Source organism: Bombus pascuorum, chromosome 10 (assembly GCF_905332965.1).
Source record: "Bombus pascuorum chromosome 10, iyBomPasc1.1, whole genome shotgun sequence".
Lineage (NCBI taxonomy): Eukaryota > Metazoa > Arthropoda > Insecta > Hymenoptera > Apidae > Bombus > Bombus pascuorum.
The window spans coordinates 14,118,592-14,140,059 of record NC_083497.1 but is presented as its reverse complement, the minus strand read 5'-3'; the positions used below and the strand labels follow the sequence as shown (position 1 = coordinate 14,140,059).

The 21,468-nt window shown below is 40.1% G+C and overlaps 1 protein-coding gene across 9 annotated transcripts in view; it reads right to left on the bottom strand.

Moving 5' to 3' along the window:
• LOC132911051 (talin-1) overlaps window positions 1–21,468 on the bottom strand; it is a 49,280-nt gene that overhangs the window by 14,484 nt on the left and 13,328 nt on the right. For 7 of the 9 annotated variants that reach the window (XM_060967383.1, XM_060967382.1, XM_060967381.1 and 4 more), the window contains 5 exons: window positions 3,667–3,856; window positions 2,735–3,136; window positions 2,096–2,366; window positions 1,243–1,746; window positions 799–896 (listed from right to left, as the gene is read on the bottom strand). In XM_060967383.1, coding sequence (XP_060823366.1) covers window positions 799–896; window positions 1,243–1,746; window positions 2,096–2,366; window positions 2,735–3,136; window positions 3,667–3,805 — 1,414 coding nt within the window. In that variant the 5' untranslated portion in view covers window positions 3,806–3,856. Of the gene's footprint in view, window positions 1–798; window positions 897–1,242; window positions 1,747–2,095; window positions 2,367–2,734; window positions 3,137–3,666; window positions 3,857–13,896; window positions 14,430–16,480; window positions 16,714–21,468 lie in introns of those variants that run through there. The other 2 variants (XM_060967376.1, XM_060967377.1) reach the window with 2 other exon arrangements.

Below are 21,468 nucleotides of genomic sequence, written 5' to 3'. Positions count from 1 at the left end.
ACAAACCGTATCATGCAACTATCCGAATGATATTTACAGAGATCGATCCACGGGATCGATTGATCGTCCGATAGGGAAGCTTGAATACGCAAACAGATCTGCTCCATGAATTGCGAAGCAAGAGCATTTCTCACGAATAAGCGTCAGATATTTCGTTTGGTACATACAAAATAAAGGGTCCAAGATTTAAAAAAATGAAAATGCGACTTTTAAAAAATGTATAGGTATGTACAAAACAATTATACAAAACGGAAATCATCCAAAGAATAACGAAATAGATATATACAAAATTATTGTAAGAGACCGAGGAGGCAATCGTGCAAAGACCTTTAGAGCTTCTGCATCTTTTCTCACCGCTTTGACAGTTTGGAAAGGACAAAGTTTAATCGAAGCCACACGACACGTGTACATTTTTCGATAGTTGGTCTATCTATTTATGTATAGAAAATAGCTGGATAAATAGTACGATAAAATTTACTTCTTTACAGCTCCCAAATAACCAACTGACTTCAAATAGAAATGATTTTCTTTGGAGCAAAAATCAGACACGTTTCTTAGGGCAGCGCGCAAGGCACGATATATTATTTGGCATCGTACAAATCGTTGAATATCCACGCTAAAATACAGTGTCTTGTTTCTAATTCGTTGAAAATTATTTATGAAATCTTGATACGTATTTTTCTCTCAGCTTCTTCGATAAAACGGAATTGCGTATTAATATTTTTTAAAGTTTAGGAATGATACAAGACACTGATTTCAAGGTTCACGAAATTAGGAAAAATTTCTGAAAATTCTTACCGTCTGCACCGGTTCTCATAACCGCAGGTATGGCAACTGACACAGCTTCCACGTTTCCTTTGCCGACGTTGCTCGTTTCGTGTTGCATGATCGTTGCTCTGTAAAAACAAAGCGCGCGTTTACTGGCAACAATACACATCCAACGCGCATAGTCTGGAAATTTACTTCAAATATTTCTCTCTATTTTTCGCTTTCGTATAACTTCTTTGCCTTTTGTTCAAAAACTCTTCCATAATATCGTTTTTTCATCCACGATAACAAAAAAAAGAGAAGACAAAAAACGAAACCGCCGCGGCGAACAATCGATATTCAATAAGCGATATTGGATAATCGAGATTGGCAAAGTGGGCGATAATTGCCCTAATAAACAATCCATCGTCGTTTCACTTAACGAAACTTTGTACTTGTACTAAAAGTTAATACGTATGTTGTACTTGTACTTACTTCAATGGCGATACACTATCTTCAACCATGGTTGAGCCTTCGTCTCCTTCGATACCAAAGTGATCTTTAGCTTTTTGCTTCTTAAGAATGATATCGATATAGCCAGAGATTAGCTGAAGTATCTGTTCCGCTTCTGTAGTCTGTACGCTGTAATATTGGTCAGAATAATCGCCAAAGTCGAGCGTAAACGTGTTCGGAGAGGCTCCCCAACGTCGGACGGTAGTCAACGGCCAGGTTTTTAAGATTTCTTTCGTTTTTTCATCGAGTCGCAAGACGGAGTCTTTGGTGACGCCGAGCAAACGAGGCACCAACTTGTTCTTTCCCTTCATTTTCTCTTTCACTAAGAAGAACGTGACGCCGTAAGTACTCAAAGATCTTGCCGTTTTCGTATACAACACTTTGGCGTCCAGTTCTGACAGACCGATGTGCTTCTTGTGCTCCGCAAAAATTTTCTTCTCGATACCCTTCACCTTCAAGTAGGACTGCGGTAAAAATTCCTTGAGGCTACGGCATCAGATGGAAAAATCTTGATTAGGTATTATTTCGAAGGATCTTTTACAGAGTTTTTGTAACCTTTTACACGAACGAAGTAATAGATTGTTGAACAGGCGCGAGATATTATTTCTTCAAGTATCGTCGTTCAAAGATTGAACAAAAAATGCTCAAAAATGTCGTCATTTGTTTAAAGGAAGAAAAAGAAAAATTCATCTTTGCAATTTTGAATCTTTTCGCGTTGTTTACTGTAGCGATGTTCTTATCCTAATTGCATCAGATTTCTCGTGCAGTTATTGTTAAAAATATCGCAATAAGTAGAAACGGAAGGAATCAATATTTCTTATCTGAAAAAGCTTACTCGAGAAAGCCCGGCTTGTGCTTGTCTTCCTTGTGATCACCGAACTGGATCTGGCATTGTATTCCAGCGAAAATACAAGCTTTTTCCTGAGTAACCGGATGCGTGCCATCTAGAATTGCGTCTCTTGCTTGAACGTACAAAAGAGATAATTGCACCGGATCTCGACTGTCGATATTTTGATCTGAGAAGAAAAACTTTCTCCGCAGCAGCACCGTTTCTGACTCGTCTATTCCTTGCTCTCGTAAAGTCTTACTGGGATCTATCCAGTTTACTGGAAGAACAAAATGACATTTCATCGCGCCATGAAAATCTATGATTTGTACGCAGACGATTCATTGAAAATCTTTACCAAAAAAAAAAAATATATATATATATCTGTAGCCTTAATTCTCCTTGCGCGAAGATTATATTTTTCAAATGTATGCGAGGATCAAACTAAGGTTGCAAGTCTATATCACGGCTAAAGTAGGATAAAAAAAAAGTTCTACTATTAAAAAAGACTTTGATAACAACGAAATAGCCGGTCGCTCGTACAACACTTTCTTTCCACGTATTTCTCCGCAAACATTAAATTCCTCGTTTCCGTAAGTTTAATAAGTCCGAATTTTTATCGCGGCTACATCAAGGCTCGCTGCTCACCTTCGTCGTCGGTTTTAAGCTTCTTCCTTAACTGATCCATCTTCGCGTCCCGCTCGCCTTTCTCCTCTTTTCTCCTCTTGAGCGTGAGGGTGCCGAAATTGCCCGGCTTCTGGTTCTCAGTCTCCTCGTCGGCCAGCTCGCGCACCAACGAGTACTCATCGTGGTTCGTGATGCCTATCTTCGTACAAATTACTACCATGAGATTGGCGACGGGCTGACTGTCATCCACCAACAACGTCTTCAGCGTTCCATCCAACATGCGCACTCGAAGGGTCCGCAGTTTACGCCGGTACTCGAGAAGATCGCCGTTCCTCAGAATGTAATAATCGAGATTCCGGCCCGGCTCTAGCCAAACCCCCTTCTTCACGTCCTCGTCGGCAAGGAATAATCCGTAGTCCTTGGCTGTCGAAGCAAGAGGAAAACGCGCGGTCATTATCATCGTGCTACACGGTTATGCATGGAATTCTCCTGGACTCGTTAGCTTTTAGACCAGCTTTTTCTCTTCGTTATTGAGTTTTACTTTCTTTCTATTTAGAATAGTTGCTCGACTATTTGCTAGGGATTCCGGAAGGATTTTCGTGGGTTTGTGCCTCGAACTGGCTAATAGAGATTAAGAAGTTGGCGGTTTAGAGGGTTAGGTATTTTATTTTTTGGCAAAGTTTGAGAGTTGTAGGAGCAGTTTCTCGCGACAAGTGACCGAGACAACGAAGTAGAATTGCAAGGGCTGTTTGCGTGGAAAAGACAGAATCTTCAACGCGACTAACTTGATAAAATCGTGTTTCTTAGTCAGCAATTTTGTCGTTAACGCTAACATTCATACGTAAAGAATACCGTCGAAAAAATAAAGGGGACAGAAGGGAAGAGATAAATGCAAATTCGTTTGTTCGTTAGTACAGCATCATAGGATATTGCAGGTGCAAGTAGGAGCTTACGTTGGCCCATGTTACCCGCTTCAGCGAGTTTCTCTCTGATAATACGGCAAGCGTCGTAAATGGATGTGCTCGGGTCGAATTGCATCATCTTCGTGGCGTTTTTCTCCGGGATGGAGATACGCAAGGATAAGGTGGCCATTGCGGCTGCCTGGGATGATCTGTGTGCTCGAAAACCACCGGAATCACACGACTGAAACACAAAAATAAAGTCGATTAGTTAGCATGATTTCTATCTTCTACTGTTTTCTCTTTCTTTCCTTTGAATATATAACCTGTTGCAGCGATTAGCAACGTTTAGAACAATTTAGGGAAGACTAACACCAAAACAAAATTATTCAAACGATAAACGACGCAAATCGTTCGCTCGAAATAAACAGAAATGCCATTTTTAGCCCTGTTGGAAATCTTCTCATATCGGCTACAATTTCAATTCAATTGTAAGACGAAAAGAATTCGTCGTTCTGTCGAGTTTTTGTAGTTCTAACGATACAGTTAACGTTGAAAAATGAAGTACGCTGATCCGGTAGATGCACGTCTGTCGTGTTTGTTCGCAATTACTGGAGCTAGTATTAAACAAGAAACATGCAGCGCTTGATCGTCGAACGATTCACGGTATTACGAAGAACATAAAGTACTACGGGAATATGCGATTTCTAGTTTACTGAATCAAGTGCAACAAGTTGCAAGAGGGCGAGCATTGTGCTTGCTCGCGGGTCACCGTTCTAACCATTCGCGTAATTGCACATTATCATAAAACAACGGATAGTTCTTGCTTGTTGTGCGCGAATATTTTCTCTCTCTCGTTAATTTCCCCTTTTTACGCCGAAGAGTTCCAACGTAATAATCGCGAACGATGAAACTATTTGGATGTGCAACTAGATCGATTTACGAAGAGTAATTTAATCCTTCGCTTTGTAATTGCTTCAAGAAATCGTTAAATTCTCTATTTCTGTTGGAAATGAAACAGCTAAATATATAAAATTATGATAAAAATAAAATAACTCTTGACTGGGACATTACCGTTTAATTACCTACTTACATTCGACGATGTCAATCGATCGAAAGAGTATTTATATTTACGAATATCGAAAAGTATCCTTTGCAGCTGATCGCTGAATAAAAAAAAGATAAGAAGAGAGAGAGAAAAATTTTTTAACTGTGCGTTCCATCGTTTTGTATCGGTTTTCTGGGAAACCTAACATAGCAACGGATTAAAAATGTCCCGCTATCGTATGAAAGAGGAAGCAACCGTGGGACTTCTGTCTATATATTGATCTACCGAGGTATGGTACATTTGCCATAGAATTTGCCACAGGGTGCAGTGTGGGATCCAGCACGGGCGTAGAACCCACCCCACGTCACGGTATTCGGCTAATAAAAATAAATTGTCACCGGCTCCGGGCTAATTAAATCGATCCGAGGATACGAATCTTTCTCATCTACTCCCCATGGAGAGAAATACCACCCGCCATGCTCTGTTTGCATCAACAAATTACCAATAATCCCCGTACATTTGTCGAATAAATCACATTGATGAAACAGACTTCGATACTTTACGCTCCTTGCTGAGAATCCTTTTGATCGTCCAATTTAATTGTCAGAAACGTTGAAATAAATAGATTAAAGAATGAATAGAAGTTGGCTACATTTTATGTCTCAATATTTTAGTGGAAATTTCTTAATGTAAAATTCCATTTTGTTGAAAATTGCATTCTCGACTGAAAGAAAATTTCTATGCCCCTGTGAAAAATATATCACGCGAGAATGAAAAGACCGTCGACAGCCTTGGTTATGTTAATTGGAAAGTTGATTAATTACGAAGTTCCGTTCGTGATGAAATAGTTGGGCCCAAGAGGGAACACGTAAGGCTACTTCCTGCAGACCGAGAACTCTACTAACAAAAACTAATAGAACTAGGAATTTAATAGCAAAAAGGGACATTCTGCATATTCTGATATCATTTTATGAAAGAATAAAAATAAAGCTATCGATTTCCTACATCGATCGCATCAACTTCCTAAGAAGAGGACATTTTTCTAAAAATCTTCCGAAAGTCCACCCTAGACGTAAGATACGAAAATCTCAAAGATTCAAAGCTTATAAAAGAAACGAGAAATTACGATATTCTGTTTAGAACTGTGAATCGAGAATTTCTGAAAGAAGAATGCATTGTCCGTAGACTATCGCGACACACGGTATATTATCAGGATCTAAACGAGCAGAGGCCGCCAATTATAGGCTGTTTCGTTCGTTTACTCGACTCTTTTTTTTTTATATCCGTCTCGATGGCAGAGCAGGGGGGTGGTCCATGCGCATAAATTCGTTGCAAGTACACCCTACGCCAATGTGAACTTCCACCCTTAGAGGTTGCCAGGCAACGCCGGTCTCTGACTGTGTCAAACTCAAGCACAACCACCCCAGACCATCCCTTCTTACGAGTCCATCCCCTCGATCCTCGTCCCCTGTTTCTCTCTCTTTTCATTTTCTCTTCTCCATTTTCCTTACTTCGCCACTGTACATCGGCCTCTCTTGTTTACTCTTTTCCTCCTCGGTTACCGTATTTCTATCTTTACACCTATCACTGTACAACTTTTATACATTCTTCCTCTTCTTTCGCGTTTCGTTATTTCTTTCCTCTTTCCCGTGAATCTAATTTTCCGTTCTTGCCGTCTTATTTCGTTTCTTTTTCTTTGCTTTCTTATTTGCTCCTTTGTTTCTTATCTTTATTTCTTCCTCCACCTTTTTCCTCGGTTTTAGTTAGATCGTTGGCGTTATTGTCTCTCCGGTGTCTCGTTTTCTACTATTCTCGGCGCAGCGCTTTCTTTGTTATCTCTTTATCGGCTTTCAACGGTGCTCTCATTCCTTTTTCACTTTTTGATTCGTTTCTCTTTCATGCTTTATCTCCTCTTATTATCCTCGCTTCCCTGCTTGCTAGTTTCTTCTTTGTCACTACTATTGCCGTTTTATTACCCACCCTTTTTGGCTCTACGTTTTTTCCAATTTCTATATTACTCTTTCGCATGCAAATCTCTCATCGGTATTTTTATTTCTCTAGCTCTTCCCTCTTCTCCCACTTTCATTCTATCCTTATTTTTCTTCCATTCCGTTACATTATTTTCACATTCGTCCGTGTCGCTATCTCGAACCTCTGCCTTCGTGCAATTTTATCGTTTTCGATTTTTACGCATTTTCATATAGTTAAATACGATTAGCTTTAATGTAAGCAGAAAGAAGGGCGTGTTCAAATTCGCGACAACGACTGCAATTAACATCAAAGTGGAAAACATTTCCAAGGAGATATTATAATTCTCAGCGCCTCTTTATTCAACGATATCTCAGAACTCGGAACATGATCTTGTTTTATAGCTACTTCTCTGGTCCGTTAACCGTTGTAAATGGAATCAAATTATCGCCAAGGAATTCAACTCCGAGTTCGTGTTAAAAATTCACTAAAGAACGACTTTGAATAATTTTACGCATTTATATTAAAAAGAAAGGAACAACTGACTAAATTCAATAACGCAAAATCTACCGTAAGATCATTTTCCACCTAAACTGGAGGATGAATTGTACCAAAGTTATTATTACTAAACGTAAATAAATAAACGTTGTTGGAGATTGTAAAAAGTAAACGAAGGGTAGTTGTTATAATTTAGAAGTGTATGGTCAAAAATGATCGTGCGATGAATAAACTGTCGGTACTACGCCAGCAGCGAATCTGCTTTGATAATCGTGCAAGTTTGCACGAAACTTTGTCTCGAGTTCGCTTTAAAACAGCCGCCCAATAATGTATGCAATGATACTGTACAATTGCTTGACTAATAATTTCGTTTAACGTTATCTTTAACCGAGTTCAGTGGTTCGGTATTCATGAGAGTCGTAAGTAAGAACAAGCAAGATATTTCGCTGATTTCTCAAATCGATGAAAATTGGTCTCTGAATTACTTAAAAATCCCGTTCTTTCTGGATCGAACGTTTTTTGGCTCGAAAGGGAGGAGAGCTCGAACGATACATCTGTATGAAATAATCGAAATTTTGCGACAGATCTGATTCGTCGTTTACAAAGTTACTCGCTCGACCGCGATACGTCACTTTCCAATTTCCATGGAATGTATTTAGAGGAATGACCTCATTACCTGTAATTAGGTCAACCGTACGAGTGCGACTATGCAACTGCGATGCGCTCCGACGTCGTTCGAATCGTTCTTTGAACGTTTCGACCTTCGTATCAAACGCTATTACGCATGTTATTTTACGTATGTCTGAATTTCTTTGTACATTAGATACAAAAAGGAATCTTGCACGCTCTAAAAATCTGTAACACAGTAATACATACATATATCACGCGAATATATACTTTTGAAGCTTCCAAACTTTCTGCATATTGTGTTGCACACTTTTAGCGTTGGTATATAACCCAAAAATTCTACCAAGCGAGCTTCGAGACTTTTAAGTAGACCGTGTGAAACGGTCACGGTTCTACCCAAACCACCTTACGAATGAATATTTTACAGCCAGCTCGCAAAAAATTCCTCGTAGGCTGAAACGCGTCGTTTCGTCGTTTAAGGAGTAGGTCAGTAGAATTTTTGTCAGTAAGTGAACAGAAACACTAGCGATTTATCAGGAATTAGCAAAGATTCCGATGCTACGTGCAATGATAATAATGAAACTCCGATGAAATTGTAAGTCAATCGGAGCAACGACTGGCTTCCGAATCAGGAAACGAGTCCGTTAACGCAGAACGCTCATAAGCTCGATATGGGTGGCAATGGGTATCGACGAGGCTGACAACGATCAAGAGGGAAGGGAAAACAAGGAGAAAATAAATAGGAAGCAATACGATCGGCGTGTTAACCGAAAGTGGATCGATCGCAGTCTCTAAATTTAGACGTCAGTGTCTTTCCACGGTGATGACGCCTGACGGCAACTAATTGAGGGTCCGTCGATTGCTACGAGGTAACGAAGACACGATTATGCACGCTCTACAAGATTCGGTAATCAGGGGTTCGGTGCTCCTAATGGATCCTGGCATACGTGCCAATCACGTGGTACCCCGCTGTTGATACAACGAGCATGAAAAATAATCTTACGCTTAACTTCGCTTGTTTAAGCTCGACTTTTGTTCATTGACTTTATTCGAAGCGACTAAAGGATACATATATTTCGGAACGATGACCAGTTAGTTAATCGATGAACGTGGACGACGGTAAATTCGGATTTCCGTGTAATTTTTCGATCGTTTTCGTGGTGTATTTTTGTATCGACGAGTTTAGAACGTAAACGGATTTGTTCGATAAATGCGAAATTACACAAATCGTTTGCGAGTAGAATAGAGCGATAAGATCGAATAAAATTGATAAGTATATATCGATCGGCACGATTAAATGGGAATTGCTACTAATTTCGGATGGATCAAAAACTAATATAGAGTCAATGTTCTCCCTCTGTTTAGCACTAACTAGCACGGGGAACTTGAGCGAAGTGCTCTTAGCCGAACTCACTCGCCTCGCCTGTACGCGGTATTGGCTGGGATCCATGGGGGGTACTACAGCGATGTATAAGCCTTTGATTCTCATAGCTGACATAACGATGTGCATAATCTGCGAAATTTCGTTAATTTCTATCTCTATCGATACAAAAACGCGACAATTTATTTCGTACAATTTATTTCCTGCATCCACCATCGATGAATTTAATAATATTAAAGTTCGATCAGCCGAACATGGGAAAAATCGAGTAAACCCTCTACCAAAATTCGTGGAATAATTTTCACAGTGAAAAGCTCTGAATCTATTAGGCGTGTATCAAAGCGGACCTCCAAACACGTGAAAAGCACGATATCGATGCGAAACCAAGGAACGAGGAACGATGTCGCGACACGAAGCGCAAAACCGAGTAACGGAAAGTGCAGTTCCGCCACCCGCGGAAGTTCACGGAAGAAACAAGGAAGATTGTTTCGCTTTTCTCCTCGATCAAAAACCATCGAGATTGCGCAACCACTTACGGCCATTTACTTTCGATCGACACCGCGTTCTACTTGCAACGCTCTATTTTCGCCCATCTTCGAGCGTCGCAACCAAGCATCGTCAGCTTTTTTAACTCCATCGTCACTTCGTGAGCTTCGTCTTTTTCCAAAGCTATCCCACCCAGTGCCACCCTCGTGTCGCCTATCGAGCCACGTGGTTCACACCATCCCCTTTTATCGCGTCCTCGGCGCCCTTCGTCACGAACCAGCTCGTCGCAACGTTTCGTGACGCGACCAACGGCACACTGACATCGAATCAATTTATGCAAGATTCTTGTTCAACTTCGAAATTGTTTCGGAAGCTTCTCGACGCGTTTGCAACGTTTCTGCAGCGATTTTGACCGAACGTAGGGGAGATTTCTATATTTCAATTATGTGTCTGTAACTCGAAATTCACATACCCATGCACTTTTAAAGTTTATTTTATTTCTTGCTGTATTTTGTTAATAACGGCGTTGTACTTCTACAAATAATCCATCAGCGCAATATCGAGACAATTTCATCTGGGCAAATATTGATTCCGCAACAATGTCCAATGGCATAGTTTTCCTTTGTACGTCCCGTCAGGAGTTGGTAAAGAACGACCTCGACCGTAACTACCAACTCTGTTACGAGCTGTTCGAATGACTTATTAACTTACACCCCGGGGAAAACCGACGCCCTACTGTTTCTTTTTTTTTTTAGAAACTTTCAGACGTCTTTGAAACGGTTGGACCAACTTCTTTCTCTCCCCAACTCTTTCGTCGGCTAAAATTCTCATCGACCTCTTACTTTCATTTTTTTCATTTCCTCTTTCTAACGTCGAATGGAAACCTAACTTTAGGCAAAGCGGCAGGTACTTACTATCGTTAAAAATACTAACAGAAAGAAAGATGAATTAAAATAAACTCGCGAAAATATAAATAATTAAATCATTCCGAATACGAATGATTCCAGTTATTTCCCGATTTTCAAATAATCGTTGTCCAAATCTTGCTTAATATTTAAAAAATGGTTAGATGATGTTTGCAAGTAACACACAGTAATAAATTACACGTTTGACTGACGCTCAAAGAAAGCACATTCCGGTATTTAGTAAAGATTAACATTTTTTAGTTATTTACAGATGTATTCGTATAAATGAACGAGATCAAAGCGAAAGTTACTTTCAGTTTGCAGCAATTGAAATGCAACGTGGCATATACTTTAATCGCCGCATTACGTATCAATTTAACTTCGTTACGTTAACAGCGAATATTCAACTTCATTGTCCTTTCGCTCCCTCAAAGGGAAGTTCAACCCTTTCGCTTAAATTCGATTCTATATGTAGCCAATTTTACCCATTAACCCTTCCAAGACTAACGCTTCGCAATGTTACAGTTAGAAATGCTATTAAGGAGTCAGTCAGGTAGAGTAAATAATTATTAGTTATTACGAATAAATTTTTGTGTATAACGTAGATTTATATAACAACGAGTCTGTCGGCGTTCTTTCCAAAGCTTGTTTCCCTTGCCAACCAAAGCACGTGAAGGTTCCCAGCCACGAGGCATCCATGTGTCACGGATGATCAAGAATCCCGGTTATCTACCTCGACGATCGGTGCGACTGAATTTCGCGAATGGCGCAGCAGTAGCAACTACACAGCATCCAAGGTATCTAATTGGAAATTGGGCTACTCCTCTGATACCCAGGATCGTGGAATGTTGGCTGACGTGGACGTTGACTGTCTTCGTTTCCGGTGCAGGCTCCTCGTGTAAAGATAATTAACTATCCCTACGAAGCTGCAGCACGGATTTACGTCTATTCTCCGCTGTGTCCTCTTTATCTCTCCCCCTCTCTCCCTCTCTTTCACACACACTATCGTGAAAAACCACCTGGAAATTCTGGCACGTTCGCTAAAACGATGGAAAAGGAAAAAAAGAGAGAAAGGGGGGCTAAAAGAGCAATTCGATCTCTATCGGGTGAATCTTTGTAATATTCGATTCAATTCCACGCGTCTCGCGATGACAACCGCCTGTTAAATATAATCGTTCGATTCGTGTACGTCACTCGCGTATTTATCGTTGTCATCTTCCTAACGAAGTCTCGATCAACGATCGACTTGAATAAAGCGGACGATCGAAAAACGGGGAACTCTTTACAAGTCTCGATCTGTGTTAAATTACAACGCGCGTTTCTTCCAATGGAGAACCGATTCGCTGAGATTGTTTCGATATCGTGCCGGAAACGTTTATAGAATATGTTTGCGTAATTAGTAAGCAAATCTACTCGGTCGATTCTAATCAAACAGTAGACTACGTTTGATGATAAAAATACGTGATAACTTACATTTGGGGTAATTATATAGAAGAGGGTGCTGCTCGCCCATTCCAATGATTTTCAAATATATTATCGAGAGCATGATTTTAAACAACTTTTCTTCTATACGTATAACCGCGACTCGGCTTTAGTTTCCCAGATATTCATACTTTTGCTACTTTTTATCTTAATGTGAGTTAGCTTCGGATTACCTTTATGTACGGACATGATGATATTATACGTATGCGTATGTATATTCGTAGCTCTCGCATAGCTAAGCCGAGTTCCTTTCTTATCTCCCTGTGGTTCCAAATCGAAAGATGAGACGTACGAACCCATCGCAACATCAACATACCTATAATATCATCCGTAGATAAACCTAATCCAACCTAATCTACACCAAGATAAAGAATAGCAAAAGAAGGTATTTTTACGAATATCTTCGATACCTTGAAGAATGTTGACCTTAACGACATATCTGAAGATCATCAATATCTCTTCTATATAATTACGTACCCAAATTTTAATCCACCTTGGATTCTATCAAGTATCACATATTCATCTCTTAAATTTCATCTATGCATTCAAGTGGGAGTAAGTAAGTGTAACCGGGATAGGCTTCGAACATAGCAAAAAAGGAAGTAAAATAGTAAAACAAGATCTAAAATATAATCGACGCCTTAACACTTTCGTTACAAAGGGCATACATACGTATTTCAAAATAACTTGATGTTGTATAGATGTAATTAAGAAATGTAATTATGTAATCTAGAAAAAGTGCAAAAAGCTAAATGCTTTACGAGATGTTGCAACTAAGGAACTTTCGTTATCTATCCTTTTTGACAATGTTCTTCCGCAAGATTGAATACGTTTCATACCATGTGACCAGCATGAAGGTATACCAGCACATAACGCACGAACTATGACTATCCGTCTTCGTATACAAGTATGACGAACAATGAACGATGCAACAAACAGTGGTTGAACACATTTGGTATCGTACCATCCATCGACTTCGGTCTTTCTAATTCCTCTATCTTCGACGTATTCTAATAATATCATGTATTTTATTGGATTAACGTGCTTTTAAAAGAAATAATAAAATATTTCGTTTGTAAAAAGATCTGATAATCGATGTGCCACTTTTTATGTCTTTCTTTTAAAAAGAAAAGAAAAGTTGGGAAGAAGAATTTGAAACATCGGATGATAAAGGCAATCGATTTATGCAAAAAGTGGCATGGTTCTGTTAGAGCGACGAATGCAATTGCACTTTGCAGCTGCACCGCTGGACTAGTGAAAAAAGTACGATTATAGAAAGTTAGAGCTCGTTAAACCATTCAACTATTTTTTGCCGTCACTTTTTCCTATTTTCAAGTGAAAAAGAGATATGGCCTGTCCCAGTTACGAATTGCAAATAGAAAGCTTATCGTTCGATCGAGGTTCCCATTAATAAATCACTCAACGGATAATAAAGACGTACCTCGAAACAATTATCATTAATCCCTAACAGTGTATCTATGATGTAAGATCCTCTTAAATTCCTGTATCGTAATTGAACTATTTTATTATAATATAGTGATATTTCGTGCTTAAAATATTCCTAAACTAGTAAGTAAAGTGTTTTATTCCTTCATGAATAGAAATTACACGCGATATATTTAGGCTGCCTCGTAAAGGGTTCACGTATACTCGAGATTCTCATTTAACCTCTTAATGTCCGAATCTATTTACTCTAATCGCGGGTTATTTCGTATACCTGATAATATATGGCGTAATATAAGTATGAAAGTACAAGAAAGTACGAGAACTATCAAAATGTAAAAATTAATTTAATGCAAAAATAAATTTGTTGAATCAAATTTAAAAATAAATGCAAAGAAAAGCAAGTAGATAGAAGTAAGTGAAAGCTTGAGAAAATTTCAACTAACCTATATGTATATTGTTATACAACACTCACGAAACTGGTGTTCGAAAGATGTCCATATTGGCACGAACTTTCCCACAAAAATATCACGTTGAATTTCAAAAATAATGTTCCAATATCATCCTCGAAATAAATGCGAAGCTAGCTAAATAAACGCGAGCGATAGAGAAGCCAGAAGCCTCCCTGTATGCAAGACCCAACATCGGTCGCACCATCTGCCCCATCACACGCGGCTGTAAACACCCTCGAAGCATTGCGTCGTCGACTCGCTTTCCAACGCAGACAACAACGCGCTACGTATTATTTCATCACTCGGTCGCGTCAAAGTCGAGGATCCATCTGAAGCGAAAAGCGTTCACAAAACCCGGCACAACGTTTCAACGTCGACGATCGACCGACGAATGAACGAGTCATCGCGAACCACCGGCCAAACCGAACGAACCGATTAAAAGACACGCGCGTGGTCCGAATTGTTCGATGGAATCACGAGCAGAGCTAACACGTTGTGCTGTTAGACCGGCGATCGAGAACTGAATGCGTCGCGGTCTCGGCTGGGACTCGAATGCGACCGAGAGGATTGTTGGGAAACCACCCCTCGAGCCATGGGAGAGGGGGGTTGGGACGAGGGGAAGTAAATAAGGCCTGGGTGGGGGAAAGGAGACGACAGGAGGGTGCTAGTGAATTCACACCGGGGATGCTCGGAGCTTCTGCGCACTATTGCCCCAGTAACACACCCCCGTAAACCAGCCGTGGAAAATTCGAACAACGTGCGAGCTGGAACAAATTCTCTGTTTTCGTCGGGCACTCGTGAGAAGCAGAGATAGGAAGTGGCCGTTCCTGCGGTATGGAAACGGTCGGTTAGAGTCTTTAGAACGCTAGATTCTGGGCTAGTTTGGTCGAACCCGAGGTATTTGGTGCGTTGATAAGCTTGTTTCAAGGAAAACGAACAAAGTACGACGAATATATATATTGGGAAATACTGAAATATTCCTTGACATTAATACGGTACTGTTCAGAGAGATAGATATTTCTATAAAATTTCCTGTGGAGATCTTTGTTATTCTCTATTAAAAATATCGATTAAGCGATGAAATTTGGTACTTAAGTTGCGTTCGAAATAACATACAGAAACTTAGAAAATTAAACTGTTGAAGTGATCGCCACTTCTAAGAAAACTCTACATCTGGTCTTCGGTTTCTCAAGCGCCGAGGTCATCCATAGCGCATAGACAAAAGAATGCGTCGATGACAGACCATAAGCGGTACACGTGCAACGTTGGTTTCGACGGTTCTTTTAGTCTCAGGGTAACATTGCTAGCACGAGGATCTGCACCAGCTTACATTGTATTCTACACTTTGTACTTTAATATTCGCAATATATATACTTACAATACCTTACAATTTACCCACGCGTTTCTTTAATTCCACATACTCCGAATAACCTTAACATAAACGATAGAAACTTTGGTACCATTAAATTAGAAAAATCTTGTATTACAACGTTAATATTAAACCTTATATAGCAAGGAGATCGATCATAGAGTAATCATCGAGTTAATGCGTTATCACGGTTAATAACTACCCTGTGAACCCCAAATTCCAACGACTTATACTTTTCAACCCCCTAGGGTGCCACGTGAAACACAATACGTGGCATAATTGCGATTCGCCAAGCCACTAATTGGTCACAAAAGCATGGGGTTCGGTTGACAGGAAACCCACTATTTAGATTTATCCGGAAGAACGATTTAATTGTGGCCTAAAAAATATACTCTTGGAAACCCCTCTATTCTGACCATTACCACCCCTTCCCTGTTCGACGACTTCGACGAAGGGAGGAAAGTTGACCCTCGCATTATACTATCTGATTTCGAGACCTTCGAGATCGTCTGTTGCGATTCATCCCTCCCGATAATTGAGTCTCCTATCTTGATTGTTTCACGGCAATCAATTGCTTTGTTCGGATGAAAGAGTCTCGTTTGTTCGCTTGTCCAGGGAACTTATCATTTTTTTCTTCCCGGTTTTTTTTATAATATCACGAGCGAATAAACTTTGCTAAGATTATTCCAGACAGAGATAAGTTTCGCGGAATTTCTGATCGATTCCGCGACTATTGTACATGTAATAAAACTTTTAACACATTCCTAAAATTGTCTTGTTCGTTTTAATGCAATCTTTGCATGCGTAAATATCTTTTTAACTAAAATTGGCGCACTTTTTTAATATCACCGAACAAACGCAGAAAAATTTCCTGACTAACGTTTCCATTCGAATACCTGTCACGATATTTCTCCAACGTAGAAATCTTTATCAAACTTTTGAAGAATCGATTTCAAATTTTTCAATCGGAATATTCCTAATGAGTAAAGCTTGTTACTCGATTAACAAGCCCGATAAGCCAATATTCATAGAAACAGAAAATTCATATTTGAAACAGAATGAAAGTTCGGTGAAGCAATATTTATCCTAGATTTAACAGAACTAACCAACGTACAGAAAAGAGATCAAGCGAAATAAAATTACCAATACTACCATAAGATACGTATTACAAAATAACAACACGTGTACACGCATGCGATTTTTACTCACCGGTCGAAACTCATGATGCACTCGCTTGTCTCGATTTCCATTTGGATTACAGAGTTTCTTCTGTTTGTCGCTGGATTTTCGTACGAAACGGCACAAAGCAGTTCAAAAAACTTCAGAAATTTCCTTTCTCACCGTTTTGCTCCTTCTTTGCGACGATTGTATCGATGTGTATGTGTAAGTAAGAGCGCGTGTTTGACACTAGTTTCAATTTCGCAATAAAAAGAACAGAGAGAGAGAGAGAGAGAGAGAAGTTTCGTGAAGTTCGAAAGGCACAGGAGAGGACGGACGAGGTTTTCGTCGAAATTTCGTTAAAAATCCGAGGGAGAATAGGGGAGGAGAATGTCGGGATAGGGATAAAGTTTCAATGACCCTTAAACTCGAATTAAGGCAACTGGTTCGCGCACAACGGGCACGAAGCCAATTCGTAAAAGTAAGCTCGAAAGGTGAAACGAAATTTTTCGATCGAAACTCTGCGAACGGTGAGTTCGACCGGTTAAAAAGATCACAGTTTCGGTAAGGCTCTGACCAGTCGAGATAGTCATCTGTACAAGTCACGAGAGCAGCGTGGACGGCCTTTTCCACAAAAAGAAAGAAGAAAAGAACAAGGTGAAATGAAAGCGTTAGCTTATTGTCACCAGGTCGAATTTGGACGGCACTTTAAGGCACGGGAGATGTTTTCCTGTCGCGACAGCCCTACGATTACCGATTACAAGCAATACCGACGTAAATTATTTTCGAAATAAACGTTGAGTAAACGTGGGCAAACTTCCTCGAGCGAAGTTACATTTCTCTGTGTTTGAAAACGAGGAAACGATTCTTTCGAAATTTATGATTTCCAAGATTCGGGAAAATAAGAAGATAAACATTTGAGAAAAGTTCTATTTCTCTGGGAGAAAAATATAATACGTACTATGCGCAGTTGAAGTAATCGAAGTCACGAAGTAACAGAATTATCAAACGTTAAAAAGGGTTCAGAAGAAATAAAAATTTGTTACCTCGAAAAATGTGAAGTACCCAGGACAGAGGCAAATCTCGAAAGAAGCCTCCAAATTTCCAAACCAAAGACACTGAATCGACACCCGAGTTGCGAACGGTGAAAGAAAATTAGAAAAATACTCGAAAAGGAAAGAACTTATCTTAAATCGTGACAAAATCGAAAATCAATTCGTCCCCGAAGAAAATTGGAAAACTAGCGACGAAAACAAACCAAAGGACGCGTCGACGGATAATTTTAACAGAGTCAACGGGGACCTTTAACCGAGGATAAACAAATTCCCGTAACGAAAGAAGGAAAGAAAGGATGAGAAACGAACAAATATAGAAGAGCAAAGGAAAACGAACGGAGGAAACAAGGAGATAATAGGAGAAACGAATTTGAAATTGAAACTGAAGAGACCGAGAGAGAAGTTTGGTACTCGTGATGTTGAGGGGTAATGCAAGGACGAGGACTAGGAAGAGAACAAGGATGTTACCCCGACGGCTGTCGCCAAAGAAGTGATAGGTCTGCGGCCTTGCGCGCGGTACCCAAACCAAAGACACCACCAGAGAGGATGCACATGCGCCGATAGAACGACGTTGACTCAACACGCCGATTGGTCGACACCGATCGTGGTAGTTTTCCTTCTACCCCCACTGAATTTGAGTCACATCCAGCGATCCAGCCACCCCTCTTGGGCATCGTCGCGCACGCATACATACGCGCCAGAAAGAACAACGTTTCTGTTGAAATTTCAGTTAACAATATCTAGCTATCTTTCGCTACGATCTTCTTCATATTTTTTTTTTTTTTTAATTCCGAGCTGATCAGCTAGTATGAAAATTTGTCTTGATTTTTGGTGATCTAAACGAAGTTGTCGAGTAACATTTTTTAAAAAATGTATCAAAGAATCATCTTGCGGTACCGTTTTCTTCGTCTTTTCGTCTTGACTATGGGACGATGGAAGTATTCCTTGGGCTTTGATAATTAAAGAAAGTTTCAGCTTCTCCTCTTTTGATACGACGAATAATATAAATTTTGGGAGAACGATACAAGCTCGATTATGATGATTGTTTCGATATGAAAAATAAATGTGACTAACCCAAAGCTATTTCATTAATGAAAACTCCGTGAACTGTTTCTGTATGTAAACCCTGTAAGTAAAATCCAAAAAGAATCTAATATTCCAGAGAGGGGGAGAAACAGCGTGCAATCTTTCGCTTTGGGTAGGGCCAATTCGTTCGATTAACCTCTTGTCAAAGGAAGACGAGCTTTGAGATCCCGGATCAGTCGAAAATTTTCATAACGATTTTGGTAATTTTCTTGGGGCCGAATTTAAACAAGCAAGCGCACAAAAGGTTGGACGAGGATCGAGCTATAACAGATGAGGGGGTGCAAAGGGATGGTAATGCGAGTTCGCAGGAGGGAGGTCAGCCATCGAGGGGCAGGAGAGTGTCACTCGGGAGCACGACGTGTAAGAGAATGGTCACCATCCCGGGGGGTGAATTGAGATGTACAGGCAATTTATGCAGCGGCACTTTCGTTCCAACGTCAGCTAGCTGACCATGAATGCTTGCAAAACAGTACGGGGATGATAACACCTTGCATCCTTCGCAAGCAAGGACAGGATCTTCCTTTCGTCAACGATCGACATTTTGCTCCTTTCTTTCCTTAACTCCCCGACTCACGTAAGTAATAAATTGATAAATTAAATTATTAAATTATTAAACTGAATTATCATTTCTCTTTGCCAACGTAGCAAGATATCTCGCGTTTTATACCTCAAAGTATACGATAACAGCAAAATCGATTGTAACTTTATTTCAATAATTTTAAGAAGGAAATTGTCGAAATGCTGCTGTTCCATGAGTGTTCTGTTATCCATTAAGTGGTTGAGGCGAAATTCAACGAAATGTCACGGTACAAGGGATGATTCACCCTTCCAGGGCCAAAAATGGATTAGTTCCAGAGAAGCAGAGAAGATCGAAGCGTGAAGCAGTATAATGCAGTAAAGGCTGTTTTATTTCTTTCTCGCGATACACGATTCAATCATCTCGGAGTTACTACAAACTACGAATCTTCCATCAAAATAATATTTATAAAATTGAAGCAAAAACACGGGCTATTACCGGACCTAAAATTAAGTAGAAACCTGAATTTCCTTCGAACGACAGCGTCAGAGATTCGAAGAAAACGAGGGGAAACTACCAGGTTTCGCTATCGAAACACGTTTAAGGGAGCCGCAAGGTGGTCCGAAACAATTGTGAAACACGACGAGGGTGGATACGATTTACTCTGTTAAACGTAGGAGCAAGTGGATAAGAGGAAGGAAGGTAGGAAAAAGGTAGAGCGGGAACACGTGGGGTGGTTTTCTTCAGGGACAAAGCTAAGAACCTCGCTGAGAGTATCCCTTTTTCACGGTTTTTGTTCACTCCTTCCGCGTCTCTCTTATTTTCTCGATTGGACTGTCCCTCTCTCGGAGCCATCAAGCCTTATCGTGGTAGCGTCAATCACTCTCTTCGTATACGGTCGAACTTATCGTTCGATTAATCGCACTGACAATGCGCCTGTCGATCCAACTTACCGCCCGCCCTAAATCCATATGGCCCCGACTTCTGATGCAAAATTTTGTTCCCGAAAGTGCCGCTTCGTCCAAGTCGATACACCATGGTCGAGCTTAGAGATACCGTTAATCGGGCAACGTGACGCGGTGGCCGCACGCGTGTCAACCTTTTTAAAAGTACGTTTTCATTAAACACGCTCGGTATCGTTTGTCTTCGATATATATGGAATATAACATTTATACATATTCCGAAACATTTCACGCTATTTTTCGAGAAACTGGGCGATATATATTTGGAACTACTACGATTTATACTCTTTCTTATAAGTAGAAGATGGAACTTGCGATATAGTTTAAAGAGATTTTAGATTAGAAGATAATCCACCGTAGTTATACAAGCGACTATAGTATGAAACAATGTAAAAATTTAATGTTCCCTGCAGTTAACAAAGGTCAATGAGAATTTAACGAGGAGATAAAAAGAAAAAAAGGGGAAGAGAAGGAAAGTAAAAAGGGAAGAGGGACGCGGGAGCTCGAGGTTACGTAAACTCGCCATCTCAACTTCCAGCCGGTCGTCAGCAAAACCGGAAGTGCTGTATGGATCAGACTTGGCGCGCTGGTTGTTTGTTAGTAGACGACTTTGTACAACAGTTCGTATCGTCGGCGCCAAAATGTCTGGACCATTACCATTGGCTGCTTGTTTAACCTCACCGAGATACGCGTATTCGGAACGGTGTCCTCGTGCATCATGATAAATCAATGTGTCCAATCGCTTCCTTGCCAACAGCCAAATTAGTCGTCTCAAAAGCTCAAATTTTTTTAATTTCTGCGCTATGCTCGCTTCCTAGTGAATGCGATTATTCTGTTTCTAGTAAATATCGTTTAAATATCTTACTTAGGCAGATGACAAAATATAGAACGTGGAAACGATAATTGAATGTCTGACATCTGCTCGATATTAAGAATCTTAACTCTTCGTAGGCGATCTGTGTCGCTGGTCACGATCAATTCGTATCGGTAATCGTTCTAAACTCCGTAAACATCGGATACAAATAATACAAATTATTCAACGACGATACGCGATTACTGCTGTCATAAAAATTCATGTCCGACGAGATACACTGATACGATATATTTTCCGATGTATCTTTCGGGTAATAAACTATGCAATTTATGATCAAAGTCCTAAAACGACGCCAATAGCGATACGAAATAGTAAACAAATTCAACGCACGCTAAACGCCGTTGACGTGCAAAGCACGACAGATGCGTCAGATAGATCACCCACCACGAAACAGAGAATATAGATACTTTAACGAGATACGAGCGAAATCAGTCGGCAGAGATCTTCGACTTTTGGCGCCGTTCGCAACGGTTCGTTTAGCACTCTATACTTGATTTATGGAAGATACTATACGGGAAATTCGACTGTATCGACGTATTGCGTCA